Raw genomic sequence first — 27,388 nt, 5'->3', positions numbered from 1 at the left:
CGGGGTGCACGAGTTATGTGCATAGACTGCAAAACGGGAACTTGTGGATACTGCGTACATACTGCCCTTCTGACCCGCATCTTACCCTACAACACAGTATATGGTTAAGTACAGTGACAAAGCAAGTCAGACACCCAGGGCATGCGGTACTTTCGACGGTACACTTATAAATGTAGAAAATAAGGGCTTTATTTAATCTCTGTTTTACATATCCTGTACTAAAAGCTATAGTAACTCTAATTAAAGATAACATAAAAAAGGCAGGACACCTGTTTACAAACGGCCAGAGAATAAATATTCACCATCTCACTGTATAATCTGCATGGCTTGTCACTCAGCTCTGTCAATCGAGTAGGACACGCCCATTCCTGCGCGAAAATCGTGGTGGGATAATGCTCTAATACAAAGCAAATTCCTGTTCAGGGAGGGTAGAAAATAGTTTAAAGGCAATGGGAAATTTAATTTATATCTATGACATCCACTTTTATCACGTCATGTATACGTCTATGACGTCCCTGTTTAAAGAAGTTAGGAATATTTGAAGACAATCTGAAAGGTAATTTATATCCACGATCTCATGTATGTATTTCTCAGGTAAATGAATTACAAATCAGCAAGCAATGTATGTTCATTAAAAATATCCTGCTAGCATCACAAAGCTTAATTTGTTATCGCGACAGCAAGCAGTGTGAAGTTCAATTCAGCCTCTCCCCCTTTTCCTGATGTTGTACGTGGCTGATATGTAAACTGCTCGGCAGTGGATATGATCTCATCTGGTTATTGCCAGTAGTGGCTGGTGCTGCTCACAATTTAAAGAAAACCGAGGCCTGGTTGGCCGTACTAAGTTGTTTTCTCTTTCCTATCCGAAACATAATATGGCAGGGGGTGGTGATCTTGAGTCTTCCCTGGATTTCAGCGGTAGCTTCACTTCGTCTTTACCACCTCCACGTTCCCGCATCTTCAAAATTATCGTTATTGGGGATTCGGGTGTGGGCAAGACTTGTCTTACTTACCGCTTTTGCGCTGGTACCTTCCCGGACAAAACCGAAGCTACTATTGGAGTGGACTTTAGGGAGAAGCTGGTGGAGATCGACGGGGAGAAGATCAAGGTGATGAAAATAAATCTTTGGATACATTTATGATAAGCGCCTTGAGTGCTTTTCAAAGCGATTTAAATCGAGTTTGGCATAAGGCTGTTTTAGTTATATTTTCATACTTTGTTTAATGGGAGTATAGTATAGATATGTTTTATTGCACTGGGAAAATGGAGCTCGGTTTTAGTATAACTATTCTTTTGTTGTTAAAACATAATAGGAAACTTTCAGGTAGAATGCTGGATTTTTTGCGTCTTACAGGTGTGTTTTATCTGACTGTAGGTTGACAGTCATTGCAAAACCAGACGTTATTATTAATGACATTTTGCATTGCAGTTTGACCTACATGATACTTTACGCCATAGCCCTCAACCTGCCATCTATTGAATGTGGAACATTGCCTCTTATAATGTGGAACAAATAAATGGGCAACGCAAAAATGTGGAGCACATACTAACAGTTTCAGCTGTGAAGCTCACAGAATGATTACTTATTAAACATTCTTTTGAAGAATTAATATGATTCAGTGTTATTTCCCATGGATGTCAGTGAAAAATATTCTTATTACTGAATGTATGACAGACCCTTTCGATGTGGAACAAAAATGAGGGTCTCTCTTCAGAATGAGGTATATTTGAGAGGTATGGTTTAATCAGGGACACTTTTTATTTATAGATGTTAATGTATTAGAAAACTGTTGCAGAACCGTGCATTGTCCTAAAGAATATCAAGTCTGTAAATATACTTACTGCTGCATTTTAGTGACTTCATTCCTTAAAGTTTGTAATTCTTTTTTTTTATAGAAAAGTATTAATGGGAAAAAGAGACCATAATTTTAAGATATGCAACAAAAAAAAAAAAAAAAAAAAAAAAAAAAAAACGGGCATTCTGGAGAATTAGGCACTTGGAGCTGTGGCTGTAGGCACACCCTTGATGTACCTGTTTTGAGAAATCATCTTTCTTATTAAATTGGAAACAGCATACCACCATAACAGTAATTATCAGTAGTATTTCATTTATAGCATCCTTGTCTAACTGGATATAACAAAGTAGTTGTAATGGTGCACTGTAGACTGCATTAAACTGATTATGTTTGGGTGTACATGTTCTGCATTTCTCAATTAGCATGAAAACCTCTAAAACTATAGTGTATTGTGAGAGAATCTGAAAGATATATTTTGGAATGTTGGCTGATTGCATGATTGAAAGGGGGGGCGGGCTACATTAGAAATGTTGGAGGAGACTGGTCCCAAAGAGCATGTGCAGAAGTTAATTCATTTGGTTGCTACAGGTTTCTGTCTGCAGCTGTCTTTTTCATTGATTTCTTTCTGAGCAGTAATGGCTCATGCCCTCACAACACCCCAGGGTGTTCTATTTTTTTCTCTGTAATGCCCACTCTGGAAGGTATTATTGCACATGGCAAATGGGCTAATGTTTTGCATTTAAGTATTTTATACACACCATATGTGTTTGTATATACAGATATGGGTGCATGTTTGTATATACAGATATGGGAGCATGTTATAATATGTAACACACAAATATGTAATAGTCAAAATATCTAAACTTGTAATATCAGGAAAATGAAGTATATTTTACATACTACCCAGTCCCACATTACTGCAGCTTGTATATTACCAACCCTGAGATCGCACAACAGTGATGACAGGACAAATTCAAAATTTTAGATATTCTGAGTTTTAGATATTTTGTGCCAGCATCAGGTTTTAGATATTTTGACTTAAGATCAAAGGAAAGAAGAGTATGTGTGTGTGTGTGTGTGTGTGTGTGTGTGTGTGTGTGTGTGTGTGTGTGTCTTTCGGCTGCTCCCGTTGGGGGTCGCCACAGCAGATCAACTGTTTCCATTTCTTCCTGTCCTCTGCATCTTGCTCTCACACCAACCACCTGCATGTCCTCTCTCACCACATCCATAAACCTTATTTTAGGCCTTCCTCTTTTCCTGTTACCTGGCAACTTCATCCTTGGCATCTTTTTCCCAATATACTCTGCATCCCTCCTCAGCACATGTCCAAACCAACGTAATCTTGCCTCTCTGGCTTTGTCTCCAAACCTTCCAACCTGGGCTGACCCTCTAATATACTTATTCCTAATCCTGTCCATCCTCATCACACCAAGTGCAAATCTTAACATCTTCAACTCTGCCACGTCAAGCTCTGACTCCTGCCTTTTTGTCAGTGCCACTGTTTCCAACCCATATAACATAGATGGTCTCACTACCCTCTTGTAGACCTTTCCTTTCACTCTTACTGGTACTCGTCTGTCACAAATCACTCCTGACACTCTTCTCCACCCACTCCATCCTGCCTGTACTCTCTTCTTCACCTCTCTTCCACACTCACCATTACTCTGAACTGTTGATCCCAAGTACTTAAACTCATTCACCTTCACCACCTCTACTCCCTGCATCCTCACCATTCCTCTATCCTCCCTCTCATTCACACACATATATTCTGTCTTAGTCCTGCTGACCTTCATTCCTCTTCTCTCTAGAGCATATCTCCACCTCTCCAGGGTATCCTCCACCTGTTCCCTACTCTCACTACAGGTCACGTCCTCTGCAAACATCATAGTCCACGGGGACTCCTGTCTGATCTCGTCTGTCAACCTGTCCATCACCATTGCAAATAAGAAAGGGCTCAGAGCTGATCCTTGATGTAATCCCACCTTCATGTTAAACGCATCTGTCACTCCCACCGCAGACCTCACCGCTGTCACACTATCCTCGTACATATCCTGTACCACTCTTACATACTTCTCTGACACTCCCGACTTCCGTGTGTGTGTATATGTGTATATATGTATGTGTGTATAATATATATATATATTTTCGACACAGAAAGTTTACACACCCCTGTTACAATGCCAGGTTTTTGTGATATAAAAAAATGAGACCACAATAAATCATTTCAAAACTTTTCCCACCTTTAATGTGACCTATAACCTGTACAATTTAATGTGACCTATAACCTGTACAATTCAATTGAAAAACAAATCTGTTGGGGGAAAATATAAAAAATAAAAAACCTGCAATAAGTTGGTTGTATAAGTGTGCACACCCTTAAACTAATACTTTGTTGAAGCACCTTTTAATTTAATTACAGCATTCAGTCTTCTTGGGTAGGACTCTTCTTTGGTAGGAGTCTATCAGCATGGCACATCTTGACTTGGCAATATTTGCCCATCTTCCTTGCAAAAGTGCTCCAAATCTGTCAAATTGTGAGGGCATCTCTTGTGCACAGCCCTCTTCAGGTCACCCCACAGATTTTCTATTGGATTTAGGTCTGGGCTCTGGCTGGGCCATTCCAAAGCTTTAATTTTCTTCTGGTGAAGCCATTCTTTTGTTGATTTGGATGTATGCTTAGGGTCATTGTCATGTTGAAAGGTGAAATTCCTTGTCTTCAGCTTTCTAGCAGACGCCTGAAGGTTTTGAGCCAAAAGTGCCAGGTGTTTAGAACTGTTCATAATTCCCTCAACCATGACTAAAACTCCAGTTCCAGCGGAAGAAAAGCATCCCCAAAGCATGATACTGCCACCCCCATGCTTCACCGTGGGGGTGGTGTTGTTTTGGTGAAGTGAACGCTTGTTTTTGCTCCAAATGTACCTTTTGGAATTGTGCCCAAAAAGTTCAACTTTGGTCTCATCAGACCATAGCACACTTTCCCAGATGCTTTTGGGAGACTTGGTGTATTGTTATGCAAATTTTAGCGGGGCCTGGATGTTTTTCTGTGTAAGAAAACGCTTCTGTCTTGCAACCCTACCCAATAGCCCAGACATAATAGAAAATACGGGAGATTGTTGTCACATGTAGTACACAACACGTACTTACCAGAAATTCCTGCAGCCCCTTCTGTGTTGCTGTAGGGCTCTTGGCAGCCTCCCTGACCATTTTTTGTCTGGTCTTTTCATCAATTTTGGAGGGACATGTAGTTCTTTGCAACGTCACTGTTGCCCATATTTTCTCGACTTTTTGATGGCTGTCTTCACTGTGTTCCATGGTATATCCAATACTGTGGAAATTTTTTTGTACTCCTCTCTTGACTTGATGCCTTTCAGCAATGAGATCCCTTTGATGCTTTGTAAGCTCTCTGCGAACCATGACGTTTGCTGTAGCAGGCAACTGAGTAAATATCAAGAAAATCCTATTAGGACAGCTGAACTTTATTTGGGGTTAATCAAAGTATCTTTTAATTGATGGCAGGTGTGTACCCATGAATACTGAATGCTGTAATTAAATCCAAAAGGTGCTTCAGCAAAGTATTAGTTTAAGGGTGTGCACACTTATGCAACCAGCTTATTGTACGTTTTTTATATTTATATTTTTCCCCCCAACAGATTTGTTAGTTTTTCAATTGAACTGTACAGTTTATAGGTCACATTAAAGGTGGGAAAAGTTTTGAAATTATTTATTGTGCTCTCATTTTTTTATATCACAAAAACCTGGCATTTTAACAGGAGTGTGTAAACTTTTTATATGTGTGTGTGTGTGTATGCATGTATGTGTGTGTGTGTGTGTGTGTGTGTGTGTGTGTGTATATATGTGTATATATATATATATATATGTGTATATATATATATATATGTGTATATATATATATATATATATATATATGTGTATATATATATATATATATATATATATATATATATATATATATATATATATATATATATATGTAATGTGTGTGCCCTGTTAAAATGCTAAGTTGCTCCGTACTTCTCACCAACAATTACTTGATATCTACCACCCAAAAAGGTCAGTAGGCATCTACAAACACTGCCTTGCCCATGCTTGGAACAAACTTCCTCTTGACTTGCGTTCAATCTCCCACACCTCACACTTCAAAAATGAACTAAAAACTTATTTTCTCAGTTCCAGAACTTGCCCTTGCCATGACCCTACCTTTATGTACCCTCAAAAGGACCATACTTAGTACCTCATTACACCTCTCTCTCCAGTGTGTCTACTATGCATTTGCACAATTTTATACAAACAAAAAATGTTTATTGTTGACCTATTGAACTGTAAAATATCAATGTAAAATTGTTACTTAGCTTCTTTTTAATGCAACTTTAACTTTATGCATGTAACCCAACATATGTGAATTGTTTTGCTGTAACTCCTATTATATCAATATTGTTTAAAATTGTACTTGTTTTAAAATGTATTACTGGAGCTTTTCTCCTCGGGTCTCCACTGTTGCCTGCCCCACTGTAGATTTGATCTAGGACACTCCCCCACTCCCATCTCTTTACCGCATTCTACCTAATAAACCCTTTCTGCACTTGCTTTAAGTCCTCTTTAATTTAATTACATTTTTTCAAACTGTGTGTGGACTAATATTGCTACATACTCAAGTGTGCCAGCTTGCACTGCATGTGAATTGTTTTTACTACTGTTTTTGCTACTTTTCTGAAAAAAAAAAAAAAACTGTAAGCCTGTTTCCTACCTTTCCTGTAATTAGTGTTCCAGATACAGATTTGCTGTATCCAGGACTGTTTGTAAGCTTCTGAGCCCCCCAAGCCTTTCTTTGTTGGAGGGAAGCTTTCTAGCTTATCAGTGGGAGTGGTAAGCATTAGGTAACCCGTCTACCACCACATAAGGAGTGGTTCTGGCCCAGAATTTGTAGTTATTGGCCGTTTGGGCAGTCTTCCATCTCTCTCAACTTTCTGATTTGAAGGCCGGCATTTGCACTTGTTTCTGTCCTGTAACTCCTGGGCCCATCTTATTTGCTCACTCAAAAAAAAAAAAATAATAATTTTATCTGCTTTTACTGTATTTGTATTTCTTCCTACTTTATTTTGCTTTTGCGTCATCTTAATAGTACTCAGTTGTATTTATTACTGCTTGGTGTAACTCATTCTAAGCCTTTTAGTTTAAGCACGTGGGCTTCAAACCAGTTGTTTTACATTAAGAAGGTTTGTAGTCCGCACTGTAGAACAGGTAGCTTACATCTTTCTAAGTTGGGAACTGCTGATTGAGGGCTCAGTGTCTGTTATTCTAAAAGTGTATTAATTCTTGTTTAAGCACTTGGGCTTCAGGCCAGTTATTTTACATTGAGAGGGTTCGTGGTCTGCACTCTTGTGGGAGGAGAGGCTGGACTCTGCCCTTCTGAGCTGGGAATTTCTGGTTAAAGGCTTATAGTGCCTGCATATTTGAACTGTTTCTTACTGAAATTGGTACACCTTGTTTGCTGTAGCATAGACTAGATCCAGGCCTGCTGAATCTAGCTTTGCTTGTATTCTTGTTTGTTTGTTTGCTTGTTATTTCCCTGAAATGCTAATTCCACCTAAAACGCGGCTTTTCAGAGCTTCTGTGGATCCCTAGTGATATCTGCATTACTTATTTCCTTGTTTCACTTTAAAGAAAGTTACCGTTTGTCGTTTTAAGTTACCTGTAACACATTGCATTTAAGTTACCTGGCACTTGCTCACTAAAGCAATTATACAAGTCAGCACTAAAAAATTAAAAGCACTACACCCTCACAAACTCCCCTTAAGTACCTTGTTCCCCACTGGCCCTTGTTTTCAATTATAAAAGAATTCCCAATACTATTCTAGCATGTCCAAAGGTCAGTTGTCAATCTCCTCTCTGGTCCAGCTGGTGAATCTGGGAATCTTGAGGCAATGTTACAACTGCCTCATGTACACAGACAACCCTCTCCTCCTCCCAACAAATTCCAACACATGTGAGAGATGCAACCATATAGCCAAACTGGAGGCTAAGCTCTCTCAACTCAGTACTGGCGTAACCAGTCAGGAGGAGAAGGAAACCACACTCACTACAATTCCAGTCTCACACAGACCTACCACGACAGCAAACCAAACACATAAACACACAAAAACATACTCGGAGGCTCTAAATAAAAATCTGCCTAAGCAGCAGAGACCTCCAAAGCAGACACCCAAGCAACCGCTACCCCAAAACAAAACACGTGCAACACATAGCTCACAAAGCCAGTGTGCTGAACAGTCACAGCCCTTAAGGGTAAACAACACAACTGATACACTTGTAATAGGTGACTCTATCGTCAGGCACACTGACGTCCCGCTCACCAGGCTGAACAAGGAGAAGGTCACGGTGAGCTGCCTGTCGGGCGCTAGGATCCGCCACATAACACAAGCACTCAGGTCACTCCAAGGCAAGTACAAATATGACTCTGTCATTGTCCATGCTGGTGTGAATGGCCTGAGACATACCTCCCTGGACTACATGAAAAGAGACGTAGAGGAGCTCTCTGAGCATGTAGCCCAGGCCGGTATGACCCTGACCTTGAGTAGCATCTTACCCTCACCAAGAATGATGCCACAATATGAAGACAAGATGATCAATTTCAACAATTGGCTTAAGTATTGGTGTCATTCAAAGGGGATCCAATGCCTGTCAGCCTGGGATGACATGCTCGACAAGCCACGATGCTTCGCTAGGGACGGCTTGCACCTGTCACCCCTGGGCTTTCGGATATTGGCAAAGGCTCTTGCTTCCCCCATAGTGCCTTTTTTAGGCAAGGCTCAAAAGACAAACCCACCTCCATAGGTATCACAAGGGATAAGAAATTAAGAGTAATGCTACTCCACGCCAGAAGTCTAAACCTCAAGATGCACTCACTCTAAACTCTCCTTAGCATGAAGAACATTGATATCTGTGCAGTAACAGAAACCTGGTTCAAGGCTCCTGAGAGCACCCCAGCACTACCAGGTTATACCTCATACCATGCTTTTCAGCCCCAAAACTTGGACCGAACCACAAAAGGAGGGGGAGTATCAATATTCATCAAAGATACCCACACCTGCAGGTTGGTGGCACAGCACGAAGCATCAGAGACTATCCATGTGCAGCTAACAGTGGGTAAAACTGCCTTCCAGTTTATATCCTGCTACAGACCACCCTCCCAAACTCAGGAACCCCACTCAGCCTTCCTGAGAACACTGGAAAATATGAAGGTCTCTCCAAACACCATTATATTGGGCAACTTCAACTACCCAAACATAGACTGGGAGCATTACTCTAGCTCCAATACCCCAGCCCAAAGGTTCCTAGAATTTATAAACTCAAATGCTATGGAACAACTTGTTACCACTCCCACAAGAGGGGAAACCATACTGGACCTGATAATCACCAACATGGGGACTCTATGCTCCAGACCAGAAGTGTATCCCTCACTGGTAAGATCAGACCATAAACTAATCTCACTGGATATTCACATCCTGACCCCACCCCCTGCCCAGAAAACCACAGTGAAAAACTTCTCTAAAGCAAATTTCACACTCCTCAAAATCGAGGTGGAATCCTTCAAAGCCCCTGAGCCTGTGGAAAATACGGCCCAGACTGCAGAATCCTTTATAAACACATTCTATGAACACCTTTAAGAATGCATGGATCATGCAATCCCAAATAAAACCAAGACCCAATCCTCCAAAGGCAGACGTCCTGTCTGGTGAACCCCAACCATAAACAAACTATACAATAGAAGGAGGAAACTACTACATGATAGAGGAAAATCCCAAAAAGGGAAGGCATCTCTGATCAGTATTAGCAAAAAACTACGGGCACTCATAAAATCGTCTAAGGCCAGCTTCGAGAGAGAAATTGTACAGGACACTAAGGATAATCACAAGGCTTTCTTTAGTTATGTTAGGAACCTGGGTGGGAATTCCCAGATATGCTCAGAATTACTCCAAAATGACAAAAAATACATCGAACCCACAGACATTGCCAACATCCTAGCTGACAGGTTCAGTGCAAACCCCCCCCCACCAAAAGGGCAAATATCTATCCCAGCAGAGTGCTGCCCCCCCTGACATCTCAGATGCTTGGGTAAGAGCCGCCCTCTCCAAAGCAAAAAACACAGCATCAATGGGACCAGACGGTGTCCCGGGCTGCATCCTACATGAACTCCAAGAAGAGCTAAACCCAAACATAAAACTACTGTTCAGTCTCAGCCTTACTACAGGATATGTACCCAAAGAGTGGCGTACGGCAACAGTGGTCCCTCTCCACAAAGGTGGTGCCTCAACAAATCCTGGAAACTATCGCCCAATAAGCCTGACAAGCTTGGTCTGCAAAGCTATGGAAAGGATCATCATGGACCTCATAAATAAAGATATTGGGGACCTACAGACACTGGATCCTACCCAGTTTGGCTTTGTTAAGGGCAGATCCTGCCTCTTAAACCTGGTCAATTTCTTTGAAACAGTCACCAAGGCCATTGACGAGGGGAAGGTGGTCCACACAGCCTACCTGGACTTCACAAATGCCTTCAATACAATACCCCACTCGGGCATTATAGATAAGCTCACCAGCTTAAATATAACCCCCTATGTCACTAGATGAGTTGCAAACTGGCTCAAGGACAGAACAAACATGATTAGAATTGCTGGAGCCATGTCAGACTCCAAACCAGTTACAAGTGGCATCCCACAAGGCTCAGTCCTGGGACCTCTCTTGTTCGGTATATATTTCTCGGGGGTACAGGCCAACACTGAAGGACTGTGGCTGACCAAGTTCGCAGATGACTGCAAACTGGGCGCCATAATCGACTCTCCAGCCGACACAAGCATCCTCCAAAAGGGCCTCATAGAAACAGACAACTGGTGCCAGAGCCATGGCCTCAAGCTAAATGCCAAAAAGTGTATAGCCCAAGGGATTCACATCTAGATCAGGGGAGGTCATCGTGCCTCTCTACTCATCCCTCATCAGGCCCATAATTGAGTACAATGCCCCTTTTGGGATGTACCTTACCAGACACCTGCAGCAACTGGAAAGACCCCAAAAGTACCTCACCAAGAGAATCAAAGGGCTGAAACAGATGCCATATACTGCCCGGTTAAAGAAACTCCAGCTCTACTCAGTGGCATACCGCCTGCTCAGAGGCGATCTGTGCCTGACGTATAAAGCCATGTCCAACCCGGAATTAATGGACATATACTGCACCTCAGAAAATCCAAATCCCATCGAGCTCCACGCTCGAGAGACTTGAACCTCAGCACTGAAATAAATAGGACATGCTGGAGGGACAGATTCATAACCCAGAGGCTCCCTTCACTCTGGAATAAAATCCCAGTTCAGGTTAGGCAGAGTCCTTCATTGACTCTCTTCAAGAGGAATCTTGAGTGGATGGGAGATCGTAGGTTTACCCCGGGTATCGCTTCTGTGTCACTGTTAGAGCCACAGTATACTAACCTCGAAAAAGGGCATAGCAAAATTAATTTAAAATGTGTGGCGAAATCCAAACGCACTCTGGCTAGGCTTATAAATGCCCTAGGGCAGATAGCCTAGTATGAACCTATGGAAATGGGCCACAAGCCCAGTTGGACAAACCCGGTTAACAAATGTCAATAAATAATAAAAAAAAATAAATAAGTTTTTGTGATATAAAAAAATGAGACCACAGTAAATAATTTCAAAACTTTTCCTACCTTTAATGTGACCTATAACCTGTACAGTTCAATTGAAAAACAAAAAGGTGTAAAAAAAAAAATAAAAAATGTACAATAAGCTCAGTGTGCCCTTTCTGTGGAACAGATTTCCCATCCACATATGAAGCAGAGTTCTTCTCTGCACTTATTTAAAGGGCAACTATTTCTTGTGAAGGCATCAGCCATTATTGCTATTTTAAAATGGATCAATGGATGGGAAACCATAAATTAATCCCTGGTCTGGCACCTATGTCTCTTATTATTGAGAGGATAATGCCCAACAACTCATGCCCAAATTATTGACACCTCCACGAAAATCTATGGGACCAAATCCTGACTTATATTTTTGGGAAGCACAGCTAGGCTTGCCTATGATCCTAAGTAATTTCAGAAATATCTAGATGACCTCGCTAACCATGGAGTTGTTAAAACAGACCTGGAGCAACAGAGTGCAGAATACATTGATTTTTTTATCCTAGACTGTGTGTGTGTGTGTGTGTGTGTGTGTGTGTGTGTGTGTGTGTGTGTGTGTGTGGACATGTCGCTTCTCTTGCCACCTGAGTTTCTGTGAATGCAAGTGTGTGCCTCTGTATCTGTGCATGTGGCATGTCTTGAGTAGAAGTCATCACATGCATGTTATGTGCTGGATGCAAAAAAAATACTTCCTCTATATTCAACAACTTTCAATGTCGGGCAGAAATGTCTGTGTGCGTGTATGTGTATATTTATTACACACATGTGAAAGGACAGATCCAGTGTTTTCTCCTCAGGTTTGTGGTTCATATTCTCAGGAGTGTGGGGTATGTAATTCTCACTGTGAGGGATTCTATTTCTCTGAGACTGTTTCCAGAATGAAGCATTGTTTTCAGTATGGAAAGTACTGAGGGTTCTCAGTCCCTTAGAAAATATATGCCACAACTGGAATTTCCAGAACCCCCACCCATCTCTGTACTGTCAGCATTGGAGGATATGTTTGTCACAGCCTGTAGTTTGCCTGATAGCCATTCGGCTGCAACTAAGAGATCAGATAGAGTAGAGTACCCAAAGTACGTCAGTCTTTCAAAGTTTTTCTACCCTAGTCCCAGACCTGATCCAGCAGTAATAAGTTAACTCAGCTACTGCTAAGCATTTTGTTAATTCTAATCATTCTTTTGATAAGTGCACCAAAGTTTTTGGTGAGTTTGAGGGGAAAGTGCATGTTTCTGCTTTATTGATTTTTTAGAATTTTGAACTGTCAGGCTGATATTAATGTTTATCCGAGCCCCTATATCATAATCACCCTTGAAATCCACATTCCACCCCCACCCCCCAGTAAGGAAACCTCCATAAAAAAAATTTCTCCAAAGCCGACTTCATGCTACTCAAGTCTGAAGTGACAAACTTCATGACACCCATGCAGACGGGAGCTGAAAGTTTGACTGCTGAATCCTACACGAAGGCACTGTACGAGCATATCCACTTGTGCATGAATCGTGCCATCCCAAATAGAACCAAGACACACTCCTCAAAAAACAGGAAGCCAATCTGGTGGTCCCCTGCCATAAACAAACTATACAACAGAAGAAAGAAACTGTTGCAGAAAAGAGGAAAATCCCAGGATGCAAAAAAACTCCCTTACCAGCCTCAGTAAGAAGCTGAGATCCCTCGTAAAATCCTCCAAAGCTAGTTACAAAAATAAAATTGCCAAAGACAACCACCAGGCATTCTATAGTTATGTCTAGAATCTAAATGGCAATGCTCATATGTGCTGTGAGCTACAACAGAATGGCATTAAATATACTGATCCCAAGGATATTGCCAATATCCTGGCAGATCGATTTAGTGCCAACTTCACCCCCTAAAGGGTCCTTCTCAATACCAAAAGATTGCCAAATTCCGGTAATCACGGCCACACAGGTAGAAACTGCACTCTCCAAAGCTAAGAATATAGCATCAATGGGATCAGGTGACATCCCGGGCTGTGTACTACATGAACTACAAAATGAACTGGTACCTCACCTACGTGTCATGTTTAATCATAGCCTCACCTCAGGCTTCGTGCCCAATGAATGGAGCACAGCTACAGTTATCCCATTCTACAAGGGGGGGGGGGGTCCACCTTGGATCCCAGTAACTACCGTCCCATCAGTCTGACGAGCCTGATCTGTAAGGGCATGGAACGCAGTATCATGGAACTTTTATGACATTGGCAACCTTCAAACACTGGATCCCACCCAGTTCGGGTACGTGAAGGGCCAATCTTGTCTCTTGAACCTGATTGACTTCTTTGAATCAGTCTCCAGAGCTGTGGACGAGGGTAAGGTGGTCCACACAGCCTATCTGGACCTCGCCAAGGCCTTCGACTCCATCACCCACTCTGGAATCATAGATAAACTTACTAAGCTGGACATAAATCCCTATGTCACTCGATGAGTTGCCAACTGGCTTACTGGCAGAACACAGGCTGTAAAAGTAGCTGACTCCAAATCCAGCTCCAGACAAGTGGAGTACCTCAGGGTTCAGTCCTGGGACCACTTTTGCTTGGCATCTACTTCTCTGAAGTACAGGCCAAAACTAAGTAACTCTGGCTAACAGAGTTTGCAGATGACAGCAAATTGGGAGCCATTATTGAATCCCAAAATGATGTGGATATTCTACAAAAGGGCCTTACAGAAACAGATGCTTGGTGCCTGAGCCATGGGCTAAAGCTTAATGCCAATAAATGGGTAGTTATCCCCTTTGGGAAAATCATGTACCCATGAATTACCACATAGGTGGCAGTACACTAAACACCGAAAGTGTGATGAGAGACTTAGGGACACAGGTGGACACTGGTTTCACCTTTGGTAACCACATTGCCACAACAGTCAGGAAATATGTGGCACGCCTCATCACGAAGGGCTTTTCATCCAGAAAAAAGGAGGTCACTGTCCCACTATACTCATCCCTCATTAGACCAATTATAATTTAAAACTCCCCGTTTGGTATGTACCTCACAAGACATCTGCAACAGCTGGAAAGGCCGCAGAAATACCTCACTAAAAGAATCACAGGCCTAAAGCAGATGCCCTATGCTGACCATCTAAAAACTCCAGCTATACTTTGGCATATCATCTACTCAGAGGCGATCTCTGCTTAACATACAAGGCCATGTCAAACCCTGAGCTGTTGGACATGCTCCACTTAAAGAAATCTCAATCCCTCAGAGCCACACATGCCATGGATCTAAACCTTGTCATCATAATGAACAAAACATGCTGGAGGGATAGGTTCCTGACCCAGAGACTCCCCATACTCTGGAATAGACTGCCCATACATATCAAGCAGAGCGCCTCCTTGGCCCTCATCAAAAGGAACCTTGACGATTGGATGGGAGATAGGAAATTCACCCCGGGGATCACGTCAGTCGCCCTGCTAGACAGGGGTCTAGGGAAGTAAATAATGTTGTGGGAAGAAATATTCAGGGAATTATTATGACTAGGCTTGTATAGGCCCTAAGGCCGATAGCCTAGTACCAGCCTATGAACTGTTGTGGGTTCAGTTTCTGAGGAAAATGTGCTTTGTGTAGTTCAGTTTCTTCTGTTTCTCTGGTCACAATTCATAGTTTAAAATATGTTTATGACTCTCTGTAGGTACTATTATCATGGCTGCTTCCACTGGTACTATTTTAAGGAGGTTTGCCTGGCTACATTCTCTGAGCCTATCAGAAGATGTTAAAAATGAAATTTTGAATTCTCCCCTTTTGGATAGAGATTTTAGTTTTTTGGACCCTCTGCTGTAGAGGTTATCAAAAGTGTGATGAGATGATTTAGGGTATCTGTTATTTGTCAGCCTCCCTTCTCTACATTCTCCCAATTTTCTGCTCCTTCATCTAATTGTGGCAAGAAACAAAATAGTAGAATGCTAGTAAACAAACATTTAAAAAGCAGCGACAGGTGGTTCCAAACAAAGTAGAAACTCCTCAGAACAAAGGACTTCAAAGAGAGTCTGTCTGACTATGTAAGAGATATTGGAGAACATCGATATATATGCAGTGACTGAGACCTGGTTCAAGGCTCCAGAGAGCACCCCTGCACTACCAGGCTGTAACTCCTAGCACACTTTTCAGCCATGTAACTTGGACCGAGACACCAAAGGCGGATGTGTGTCCATATTCATTAAGGATATCCACACCTCCAGGCTAGTTGCTCAGCATAATGCATCTGAGGTTATCCAAGTGCAACTAACTCTGGGCAAAACTGCAGTCCAAATTGTAGCTTGCTACAGATCCCCCACCATGCCCCAGGATTCCCACTCCTCTTTTTTTGTTGTACTGGAAAATATTAGGTTTCAACCAAACACCCTAATAATGGGTGACTTCAACTACCCCACCATTAACTGGGAAAACTACTCGTGTACCAACTCCTTAGCTCAACACTTTCTGGAATTCATAAACTCCAATGCCCTGGATCAACTTATCCACACCCCCACCAGGGACAACAATGTCATAGACCTAGTCATTACCAACATGAGTGACCGGTGTTCCACACCTGAAGCAAACTCCTCGTTGGTCCGATCCAGCCATAAGCTAACCACCCTTGATATCCACATCCCGCCCCACCCCCCATTAAAGAAACCATGGTAAAAAATTTCTCCACAGCCAACTTCATGCTTCTTAAGACAGACGTGGTGAACTTCATGACACCCATGCAGATGGACAGTACAGTTACAACTGCTGAATCCTACACGAATGCACTCTATAAGCACTTACACGAGTCCATGGATCGTGCTATCTCAAACAGAACCAAGATGCTATCCTCCAAAAAAAGGAAGCCAATCTGGTGGCCCCTGCCATAAACTGTACAACCAAAGGAAGAAACTGTTGCAAAAGAGAGTAAAATTCCATGAGTGGAGGAGCTCCCTCGCCAACCTCAGTAAGAAGCTGAGATCCCTTATAAGATCCTCCAAAGCTAGCTACGAAAACAAAATCGCCACTAATTTTAAGGACAACCACAAAGCATTCTATAGCCATGTCAAGAATCTCGATGGCAACACCCAGATCTTCTCTGAGTTACAGCACAAAGGCACAAAAATTACAGAACCAACTGATATTGCCAACATCCTGGCAGGTTCAGTGCTAACTTTACCCCCCACCCCACCCCCTAAAGGGCCCATATCTATACAGGAAGAATGCAGAGTCCCTGTAATCACAACTACGCAGGTAAAAGCTGCACTCTCTCTAAAGCCAAAAACACAGCATCCATGGGACTGGACAACATCCCAGGCTGCGTTTTTACACGAACTTCAGAACAAACTGGCTCCCCACTTAAGCAGCATGTTCAATAATAGCCTCGCATCAAGCTTTGTGCCCACTGAATGGCACACAGCAACAGTTATCCCACTCCACAAAGGGGGAGCCACCACTGATCCCGGGAACTATCGACCTATTCGCCTGATGAGCCTGGTCTGGAAGGCCATGGAACGTATGATCATGGAACTCATAAACCAAGACATTGGTAACCTCCAAACTCTGGATCCCACCCAGTTCGGGTTTGTGAAGGGCAGATCATAACCTGATTGACTTCTTTGAGGCAGTCACCAAAGCCGTAGATGAGGGTAAGGTGGTTCACACAGCCTATCTTGACCTCGCCAAGGCTTTCGACACCATCCCCCATTCTGGAGTTGCCAACTGGCTCACTGACAGAACCCACACTAAAAGGTGCAGGCTCCAAATCTGACCCCAAAGCAGTGACAAGTGGAGTACCACAGGGTTCCGTCCTGGGACCTCTCCTGTTTGGTATCTACTTCTCTGAAGTACAGGCTAACACAGAAGGCCTCTGGCTAATGAAGTTCGCAGATGACTGCAAAGTAGGAGCCATAGTAAAGTCCCCAAATGATGTGGACATCCTACAGAAGGGCCTCACTGAGACAGATGCCTGGTGTCAGAGCCATGGCTTCAAGCTCAATACCAAAAAGTGCAGTGTCATCCCCTTTGGTAAAAACTCTGTACCCATGAGCTACCACATAGGCAGCAATCTACTGTGGCATTTCATATGTACTTGAGGTTAAACATTTTGTAATCACAGCCTTAAATGCCAGAATAATTACACGTATAATAAAAAGTACAATGACAATACTCTGGATTATGCTAGTTCTCAGGTTACCAAAAATACTGCCCAACCATCCAAAAAGTGTCCAATTTTTGGATGTGCTGTCCAACTCTTTGCCCCTTTGTTCCATGAAGTTTGCCAGTTTTTTTTCTGTTCATCATGATAGTCACCAATGTATGGACAGCAACAACTCCCTACGAGGGCACACGACCCCCCTTTTGCAACAAGCCTTATATAGGTTCATAGGTTCATACTAGGCTATCTGCCCAAGGGCATTTATAAGCCTAGCCCATAGTTATGTGGCTTTCGCCACCCCTTTAGTTTGAATAAAAGCTATGCCTATCATTTTGCTGTGCCTCTGTCAAGCAGTGACGCTGAAGTAATCCCTGGGGTATATCTGCAATCTCCCATCCATTGGTCAAGATTCCTCTTGAACAAGACCAGAGAGGTGCTCTGCCTCACATGTACCGGGATTTTGTTCCACAGCATAGGGAGTCTCTGGGTGATGAATCTGTCCCTCCAGCACGTTCTATTTATAACCGTGTCAAGGTTTAAGTCTCCGCCCTTGTGGTTCTGAGGGATCTAGATTTTTGAGGTGAAGCATATTCATCAAATCTGGGTTTGACATGGCCTTATATGTCAGGCACAGGTCACCTCTGAGCAAGCGGTATGAGACTGAATAGAGCTGGAGTTCTTTCAGTCGGGCAGCATAAGACATATTTTGAGACCCTTTATCCTTTTGGTGAGGAACTTTTGGGGCCTTTCAAGCTGCAGCAGGTGTCTGGTCAGATACATTCCGAACGGGCATTGTACTCAATCATAGGTCTAATAAGTGATGAGTACAGGGGACGATGACCTCCTTGATCTAGATGTGAATCCCTTCATGATCAGGTGGGTGATATAGAAGGTTTTCCTAACTACTTTAGCAACATGAGTGTCAAACGAAAGGCTACTGTCAACCTGGGTCCCCAGATCTCTGATGACTTTTTCTGTGCTCAGTGGATTGCCACCTATATGGTAGCTAGGGGTAGCCTTGTTTTTCCCAAAGGGTATGACTATGCATTTTTTGGCGTTTAACTTCAGGCCATAGCTCTGGCACCAGTTATCCATTTCTGTGAGGCCCTTCTGGAGGATATCTGTGTCAGATGTGTTTTCGACTATGGCGCCCAGTTTGCAGTCATCTGCAAACTTTGTCAGCCATAACCCTCCTGTGTTTGCTTGTACTTCAAAAAAGTAGATGCCGAACAAGAGTGGACCCAGGACTGAGCCCTGTGGGACACCACTTGTGACAGGCTTTGAGTCTGACATGGCTCCAGCAACTCTGACCCTGTGGGTTCTGTCACTTAGCCAGTTTGCAACCCATCTTGTGATGTATGGGTTTACATTCAAGCTGATGAGTTTTTCGATGATACCTGAGTGGGGTATTGTGTCAAGGCCTTCGCCAGGTCGAGGTAGGCTGTATGGACTGCCTTTCCTCATCAATGGCCTTGGTGACTGTCTCGAAAAAGTCAACCAAGTTTAAGAGGCAGGATCTGCCTTTGACAAAGCCAAACTGAGTTGGATCCAAAGTCTGCAAGTTCCCTATGTCTTTATTTATGAGTTCCATTATGATCCTCTCCATGGCTTTGCAGATAAGGCTTGTCAAGCTAATGGGGCGTAATTTCCAGGGTCTTTGGAGGCACCGCCCTTATGAAGTGGGACCACAGTCGCCGCGCCACTCCTTGAGTGTATCCTGAGGTGAGGCTAAGATTAAACAGCTGTCCTAACTGTGGGTTTAATTCCTCATTGAGTTCATGAAGCACACAGCCGGGGACACCATCCGGTCCCATGGATGCTGTGTTTTTGCCTTAGTGAGGCAGTTCTCACCTGGGCGTTGGAGATGTTTGGGGGCTACAATCCTCTGGAATAGATATCTCTCCTTTTGGGGGGGGAGAAGTTTGCACTGAACCTGTCAGCCAGTATGTTGGCAATGTGTGTAGGTTCAGTAATTTTCACATCATTTTGAACTAATTCTGAGCATATCTGGGAGTTTCCTCCTAGGTTTCTAACATAGCTAAAGAAGGCCTTATGATTCTCTTTAGAGTCCTTGGCGATTTTTCTCTCAAAATTTGCCTTGGATGATTTTATGAGAGCTCTTAGTTTTTACTTATAATGATCAAAGGTGTCTTACCTTTCAAGGATTTTGCTCTATCTTGTAGTAGCTTCCTCCTTTTGTTGTAGAGCTTGTTTATGGCTGGGGTCCACCAGACTGGACGCTTGCCTTTGGTACAGAGAGTCTTAGTTTTGTTTGGGATTGCCTGATCCATGCAGTCCTGTAGGTGCTGGTAGAAGGCATTTGTAAGTGATTCAGCGGTTTGAGTAATGTTTACCACTGGCTCAGGGGCCTTAAAGGAGACCACACTAGTTTTTAGAAGTGTGAAATCGGCTTTTGAGAAGTTTTTCACTGAGGTCTTTTTTGTTTCAGGTGGGGCGGATGAGGACCTCCAGCGAGATTAGTTTATGATCTGATCTCACCAGTGAGGGGTATACTTCGGTGTTGAACATTTTGATCCCATGTTCGTGATGATGAGATCAAGTATGTTTTCTCCTCTTGTGGGGATGGTGACTAGTTGTTCCATGGCATTTGAGTTTATGAACTCCAGGAATCTTTGGGTTAGAGTGTTCGGGCTTGAGTAGTGTACCCAGTCTATATTAGGGTAGTTAAAGTCACCTAGTATGATGGTGTTTGGAGATACATTTATCCTCCAATGTTTTCAGGAAGGCCATGTGAGGTTCCTGAGTTTGAGAGGGTGGCCTGTAACATGCTACAAATTGCAGAGCAGTCTTGCCTATGGTTAATTGCACCTGGATGGTCTCCGATGCATCATGCGTTGCCACCAACCTTGAGGTGTGGGTGTCCTTTATGAATATGGACACCCCCCCTCCTTTCTTGGTGTTGTCCGGATTTTGGGGCGGGCATGATATGAGGTGAAACCTGTTAGTGCTGGGGTGCTCTCAGGAGCCTTGAACCAGGTTTCTGTCACAGCACAGACATCGATGTTCTCCATATTGAGAAGGGCCTCGAGTGCGTGCATTTTGAGATTGAGACTTCTGGCATTGAGCAGCATTACCCTTAGTTTTTCCTTTTGGTGTTCTAGGGTGGTAGGTTTAGAATTTGAGCCTTGCCTAAAAAGGCACTATGGGGTGGCAAGAGCCTTTGCCAATATCCGAAGCCCAGGGTGACAGGTGCAAGCCGTCCCTTGCGAAGCGTGGCTTGTCCAGCATGTCATCCCAGGCAGACAGACATTGGATCCCCTTTGAATGACACCAGAATTTAAGCCAATTATTAAAGCTGATCATCTTATCACTGTATTGTGGCATCATTCTAGGTGAAGGTAGGATACTGCTCAAGGTCAGGGTCATACCTGCCTGGGCTACATAATCAGAGAGCTCCTCGATGTCCCTTTTCATGTAGTCCAAGGAGGTGCGTCTCAGGTCGTTGACACCAGCGTGGACAATGACTGAGTCGTACTTGTACCTGCTGTTGAGAGACCTGAGTGCTTGCGTTATGTGGCGGATTCTAGCGCCTGACAGGCAGCTTACTGTGACCTTCTCTTTACTCAGTCTGGTGGCGGGACGTCAGTGTGTCTGACTATGGAATCACCAATGACAAGTGTGTCTGGCATTTTGTTTGGCCTTAAGGGCTGTGACTGTTTGACACTCTGACTGTGTGGTCTATGTGTTGCATGTGTTGGGTCGTGAGGTGGTAGTTGTTTGGGTGTCTGCTTTGGTGGCCTCTGCTGTTTTGGTAAATTTTTGATCAGAGCCTCCGAGTATGTCTTTGTGTGAGTATGTGTATGATTTGAAGTTGTGATGGTACCATGTGTGACTGGGTATGTATTGTGTGTGGTTACCTTCTCCTCCTGTCTGGTCTTGCCAGTCCTATGTTGAGAGAGCTCAGCCTCCAGTTTGGCCGTATAGTTGCATCTCGCATGTATTTGTGTTTTGTGGGAGAAGGAGAGGATTGTCTGTGTACATGAGGCAGTTGTAACATTGCCTCAATATTCCCAGGTTCACCAGTTGAGCTGGAGAGGACACTAGCAACTGATCCCTCGACATACTAGAAGTAGTAGATAAAGAGACTTTCAAAGGACTCGGGGAAGTGGGTTTTAGGCTGGTGGGGTACTATCTATAATAAGAGTGCTTTATCAAGGTGCAAGTACTGTAGGAGTAAGTGCTAGGCTTTACAGATAGAGAATAGTCTACTTGGGAATCAAGTAGAGATGAACTTTTCAGTTATAGGATATGCTGGTTAGATCAGCAGTACAGCTCGAGGAAGGTAGTTTTAAGGGAAAATTGGAAGAGTGGAATTTAGATGGCCCAAATAGTTTAACCTTGTTTAACCGCTGCTCTTGTGTGCAACAGTGGTAACTCCGGCGCTTCAGGCAGCGTTTAAGCGTGTTTTATAACAGGGGGCTGAAGGGAGCTAGGAATTGGCCCAAAACGACCAATGGACTACTAGTTTCTGGCTGAAACTTCACCAAATCAGACAAAAAGGCGCTCAGTGCTTCCCACTCCCACTGGTAAGCAAAGAAACTTCCCTCCTTCCTAATAAGGCAATGGATCAGTAACAGGAACTAAAAACAAAGCCCAGGGATCAGCAACTCTGAAACTGGACTACTCTAGTTCAGTAAGGCGGAAAACAAGAGAGTTTTTTGTTTTATTACAGAGACAAGGAAAAAACAGACAGTAATTGCTGTAAATCGGCTAGCACTTTAGTGTGTAGCCTACAGAAACAATTTGCAACAATTAGTAACTTAAAGTGCAATAAACAGTGTAAAATGCAGAAATCACTTAAAGTAGCAATAAAACAGGCGAAATGCAGTTGCTAGCTTAAATAACAGTGGAAAGCGACAAAAACTACTTATATCTGGTAGAAAGTCACTCTTTTAGCTCTCTGCTGCTTGGATCACTCTGCAGGCCACCACGAGGATCTGTGCTGAGTTGGTACAAGCTGGAAAACGCGTGTTTAGCGTGTTTTATAGCAGGGTGCTGAAAGGAGCTAGGAATTGGCCCAAAACAACCAATGGACTACTAGTTTCTCGCTGAAACTTCACCAAATCGGACAGAAAGGCTGCTCAGTGCTTCCCACTCCCACTGGTAAGCAAAGAAACTTCCCTCCTCCCTAATAAGGCAATGGATCAGTAACAGGAACTAAAAACAAAGCCCAGGGATCAGCAACTCTGAAACTGGACTACTCTAGTTCAGTAAGGCGGGAAAACAAGAGATTTTTTGTTTTATTACAGAGACAAGGAAAAAAACAGACAGTAAATGCTATAAATGCTGTAAATCGGCTAGCGCACTTTAGTGTGTAGCCTACAGAAACAATTTGCAACAATTAGTAACTTAAAGTGCAATAAAAGTGTAAAATGCAGAAATCACTTAAAGTAGCAGTAAAACAGGCGAAATGCAGTCGCTAGCTTAATAACAGTGGGAAAGCCACAAAAATACTTATATCTGGTAGAAAGTCACTCTTTAGCTCTCTGCTGCTTGGATGAGTCTGCAGGCCACCACGAGGATCTGTGCTGTGTTGATAGAAGCTGGAAAAAGCGTGTTTAGCGTGTTTTATAGCAGGGGGCTGAAAGGAGCTAGGAATTGGCCCAAAACGACCAATGGACTACTAGTTTCCGGCTGAAGCTTCACCAAATCGGACAGAAAGGCTGCTCAGTGCTTCCCACTCCCACTGGTAAGCAAAGAAACTTCCCTCCTCCCTAATAAGGCAATGGATCAGTAACAGGAACTAAAAACAAAGCCCAGGGATCAGCAACTCTGAAACTGGACTACTCTAGTTCAGTAAGGCGGGAAAACAAGAGATTTTTTTGTTTTATTACAGAGACAAGGAAAAAAAACAGACAGTAAATGCTGTAAATCGGCTAGCGCACTTTAGTGTGTAGCCTACAGAAACAATTTGCAACAATTAGTAACTTAAAGTGCAATAAACAGTGTAAAATGCAGAAATCACTTAAAGTAGCAGTAAAACAGGTGAAATGCAGTCGCTAGCTTAATAACAGTGGGAAAGCCACAAAAATACTTATATCTGGTAGAAAGTCACTCTTTTAGCTCTCTGCTGCTTGGATCACTCTGCAGGCCACCACGAGGATCTGTGCTGAGTTGGTACAAGCTGGAAAACGCGTGTTTAGCGTGTTTTATAGCAGGGGGCTGAAAGGAGCTAGGAACTGGCCCAAAACGACCAATGGACTACTAGTTTCTGGCTGAAACTTCACCAAATCGGACAAAAGGCGCTCAGTGCTTCCCACTCCCACTGGTAAGCAAAGAAACTTCCCTCCTTCCTAATAAGGCAATGGATCAGTAACAGGAACTAAAAACAAAGCCCAGGGATCAGCAACTCTGAAACTGGACTACTCTAGTTCAGTAAGGCAGGAAAACAAGAGAATTTTTTTTTTTTTTTTTTTTACAGCGACAAGGAAAAAACAGACAGTAAATGCTATAAAAACAATTCACATGCAGTGCAAGCTGGCACACTTGAGTATGTAGCAATATTAGTCCACACACAGTATGAAAAAATGTAATTAAATTAAAAGGACTAAAAGCAAGTGCAGAAAGGGTTTATTAGAGAATGCGGTAAAGAGAAGGGACTGGGGAGTGTCCTAGATCAAATCTACAGTGGGCGGGCACTGCAAAAGCCACCAAATTTAAACTACATCCAAGAACAGGGAGGGTGGGAAGACAGTTGTAACAGAGCTAGATCTGAGAAATCAGTCCCCAAGTTATAACAACCACAATAAAATGAAGGAAATATACTTAAATCAGCTTATGTCCAGTTGATGTATGCAGACAAATCTCAGTAGCAGCAACTCTACTTAAAATGATTACCAGAGATGTAACCAACACAGGTTTTAAAGTTATCAGAAAACCCCCAAGCTAATTAACACTTAAAGGAATTTCAGAGCAGTTTAACAACTAGTGCAGAGCTTCAGACACACACAAGACAGTTTCAACAGAGCTAGATCTGAGAAATCAGTCCCCAAGTTATAACAACCACAATAAAATGAAGGAAATATACTTAAATCAGCTTATGTCCAGTTGATGTATGCAGACAAATCTCAGTAGCAGCAACTCTACTTAAAATGATTACCAGAGATGTAACCAACACAGGTTTTAAAGTTATCAGAAAACCCCCCAAGCTAATTACCAATATCAAGTGCCATTTGATTCTGTAACACCACAGTTCGCATTTTAGTAATTTCTCGATTTGCCATCCTGATGTGATGTGAAGTTTGATTGGCCACCTCCTATAGAATTTGGGCAAGGATTAAAAATTGAAAATATGTCCAGTGGATTGCTCACTTATTTCTCAGTCTGCCTGCTGGAGGGTGTTTGAAAACAGCAGAAGTGATATAGCCTACAAAGCAAAATCCAGACTAGTTTGTAGGCAATCAGAGGTAGGCATGATCACCTTAGATGTATTAACGGTCACTTATGTTCATGTCATGCCCCCAGTCATAGCTTTTTAAGTGAAAAGAGTCTAACACACTTATGCCTGGTGTCCTTACATTTTCTTTTTTCTTACTGGTACAGTCCCATTTCTGGCATAATGTGTCTCTCCGTGATGTGTGGGTTGCAAGTTGAAGAGAGACAACCTTTGAAAAATTAGTTACGTTACGCCAGTTAAGCTGATAAGATCCTTTTCAAATGATACCTGTGATGCAGGGATGGGAAACGGGAATCCCTGCCTTAGAATGATGCGAACATAGTCAGCAGTTTGTTTTGTTTAGATTTTTGGCTTCTTGCCGAAGGACCAGCAAGGAACAGTTTTCTCCCGACCAGTTTATAGAAGGGAACAGTCGCAGAAACAAATCAAAAGTACCTGTTGTCACTGGATTCATCATGGACTGCTACTGAAGTTGACCTTTTCACTGGGCAGATGATTTTGTTACACCTCGATATCCCTCTTTTGGCTGCAATGATTTGTCTGGGGTCCCCACATGACAGGTCTTTTTGCAATGAGATGAATGGATCCATGTTGGTAGTCCTGCACAGCGAACTGCAGTCAAAGTGGTGAGCAGGATCTGAAAAGGCCCCTTCCACCTCGGGCTTAGGGTGATTGGGTGTATGTGAACCTTTTTCATAGGCAATCACCCGGTTGTAGTTGATGACTGGGTTGGCAGGCTTTGGTAACGCTGCTCTTACTGTTCGATAATATTGCTGCAAGATATTAATGAGTTTCCTACAGTAAGAAATCATAGCATCATCTGACAAGGTTAAATCAGCATTTCCCACTGGAGGGGTAGCTGGAAGGGCCATGGGTCTTCCCATTAATATCTCGTATGGACTCAATTTTCTGGTGGCATTCAGTGAGGCCCTCATACTCATTAATGCTAAGGGAATGGCTTTGGTCCACTTTAAGTGGGTTTTAGCACACATTTTTGAAATTTTATTTTTAAAGGTCCTATTTACCCTTTCCACTAATCCAGATGACTGGGGATGGTTGGGACAGTGAACACTCAACTTAGTATTAAAAGCTTTACATAACTCCTTTAAACAGATTATTATTAAAATGAGTCTCCTGGTCACTGTTGACAATGCTGGGTATACCGAATTTCGGTATATAATCAGATAACAATTTTTTAATAACTGTGACTGCATCAGCTTTGCGACATGGGTAAGCTTCCACCCATGCTGAGAACATGCACTACCACCAAAATAAATTGTAAATTATTAGTCTTGGGCATCTGGATGAAATCCAGCTGTATATTAACAAAATGTCCCCAGGGTGGAGGTAAACATGCAGGTTTGCTGTTGGAATGTTTGCTTATGTTCTATTCCAAGCAAATACTACAATTTTGTACATACTGAAGTATCAAAGAGAAGACATGAGGGGCATACCAACTTTGGGTAATTTTGATTAAATAAAGCTGTCTTACCTGTATGGGCCAGTGTATGATATGCCCTTACCGGGTAAGGTAGCAAAGAGGCAGGCGCCAGCAGTCAGCCGTCCAGATGTCACCATATGCCATCAGAGGATTTTCTGCATCCATCCTTGCGCCATCTCAGAACTTTCCCTCAGCTTGGAAGGCTGACAACCTTTCAAAATCAAACACATCATTACTGTTGCAGTTTGTTACTGTTAACATACACAGATTTTTGCAACAATGTACTACTGCTTGTTTAGCAGCTAGGTCTGCTAAGTTGTTTCCTTTTGTAACCATGTTTATACCTTTTTGATGTGCACAACATTTGGTTACAGACAGCCTCTTAGGTAGCCAAAGTGCATTTAACAAGTATTTTATCTACCCTGAATTTTTAATTTGATTTTCTGAATAGGTCAAAAACTCTCTCTCCAAAGTTGCCCAAAATCATGTACCACCCTGAAAGCATAACTGCTGTCTGTAAAAATATTGGCCACCATGTCTTTGGCTAACTTACAGGCTTTTTGTGATGCCACTAGCTCAGCTATTTTGAGCAGAGGGAACACCCTCTAATCTTTGTTGCAGCAGTATGGTCTCTTTGGTGCACACTGCTATTTCCGAGAATAGCTTCCCTGTTTGATCTCTTCCACAGGAGCCATCCATGAATAAGTTCACTTCAGCATTGGGTATAGGAGAGTCTTTTAAGTCCTACCTAGGAGAAAGCAAATAGTTACACACACAATTGTGCTCTTTACTATCTTCAGCAGTAGGTAACAGAAATGCAGGATTTAGAACAGGACAGCGGATCAGAGAAATAGATGGATCAGAAAGAAGTGTAAGTTCATATCTAGTTAGATGTACAGTCAGGAGGGATGAGTTT

The 27,388-nt window shown here is 42.7% G+C and overlaps 1 protein-coding gene across 1 annotated transcript in view; it reads left to right on the top strand.

The window, feature by feature from the left end:
* The first annotated feature begins 586 nt into the window (after positions 1-586).
* Positions 587-27,388, top strand: part of RAB33B (RAB33B, member RAS oncogene family) — a 115,388-nt gene continuing 88,586 nt past the window's right edge. Inside the window, exon 1 of the mRNA XM_044061633.1 lies at positions 587-1,109. Coding sequence (XP_043917568.1) covers positions 876-1,109 — 234 coding nt within the window. The 5' untranslated portion in view covers positions 587-875. The remainder of the gene's footprint in view (positions 1,110-27,388) is intronic.

This window comes from Protopterus annectens, chromosome 2.part0 (assembly GCF_019279795.1).
Source record: "Protopterus annectens isolate FY-2018-M chromosome 2.part0, PAN1.0, whole genome shotgun sequence".
Classification (NCBI taxonomy): domain Eukaryota; kingdom Metazoa; phylum Chordata; order Ceratodontiformes; family Protopteridae; genus Protopterus; species Protopterus annectens.
Note: the sequence above shows the minus strand (reverse complement) of the source record. Positions and strands in the feature narration are given on the sequence as shown.